Raw genomic sequence first — 764 nt, forward strand, 5'->3', positions numbered from 1 at the left:
CAATGAGCCAGAATGCCCACGTGATTTAGATCTTGTTCTATGAATTGGTTTATTATTTGTTTGACCATCAAATGAAACAGCACGAATTCTTCTTGGTGTATGACATTGTTTTTCTATTTTTGTTTGTGGAATCATTCTTTCCTTTTGGAAAACTAATGAAAGACTTTCAGGAGTCATTTCTTCTTCAAATGGACTTTCTTCAGTAATTAATGGAATATGCCCTTGTTCCAATTGTTTTAAAAATGCTTTATAATAGTCTAATGGTGAATTAGTATTAATTCTATTTGAATTATAACTTAAATCTTGTAACCTATCTTCTTTCTTCTTATTATGTCTTTTCTTTGGAGTTTTTAATTGTAAATTAGGCACTTTAGGTACTTTCACTTTCTTTTTTATATCCTTTTCTGATTTTAATTTTGCATTAAACAATGGATGGGCTAATGCCTCTTGTGGAGTTAATCTATCCTCTGGTTTATATGTTAAACATTTACTTAAAAAATCAAATAATGTAAGTCGTAATGTTGCAGGATCAACAGGAATTTTAGAAACATCTAAAATAATATTATGTAAATAAACTAATTCCTTTAAACTCTTTTTCTTAAAGTAATCCTTTTCTTCGGGTAATTCTACACAATACTCCGCTTCAAATTCTTCGTCATCTTTTAAAAAATACTCAACAGTGCCATCTGAATGGTCATATCTATTAAAATATTTTTCTGTTTTAGTCCCATTGATTAACATCTCTGATGGAATCATTCCAAGGA

General features: G+C 28.9%; 1 protein-coding gene across 1 annotated transcript in view; it reads right to left on the minus strand.

Moving 5' to 3' along the window:
• ENU1_094390 (serine/threonine-protein kinase, putative) overlaps positions 1-741 on the minus strand; it is a gene marked incomplete at both ends in the record, with an annotated part of 1,071 nt that extends 330 nt beyond the window's left edge. The window contains one exon of the mRNA XM_008859117.1: positions 1-741. This exon is cut by the window's left edge and continues 330 nt beyond it. Within this exon, the coding sequence (XP_008857339.1) occupies positions 1-741 (741 nt within the window).
• Positions 742-764: the final 23 nt, after the last annotated feature.

The sequence above is a fragment of the Entamoeba nuttalli genome (genome assembly GCF_000257125.1).
Source record: "Entamoeba nuttalli P19 unplaced genomic scaffold asmbl_4124, whole genome shotgun sequence".
NCBI lineage: Eukaryota > Evosea > Mastigamoebida > Endamoebidae > Entamoeba > Entamoeba nuttalli.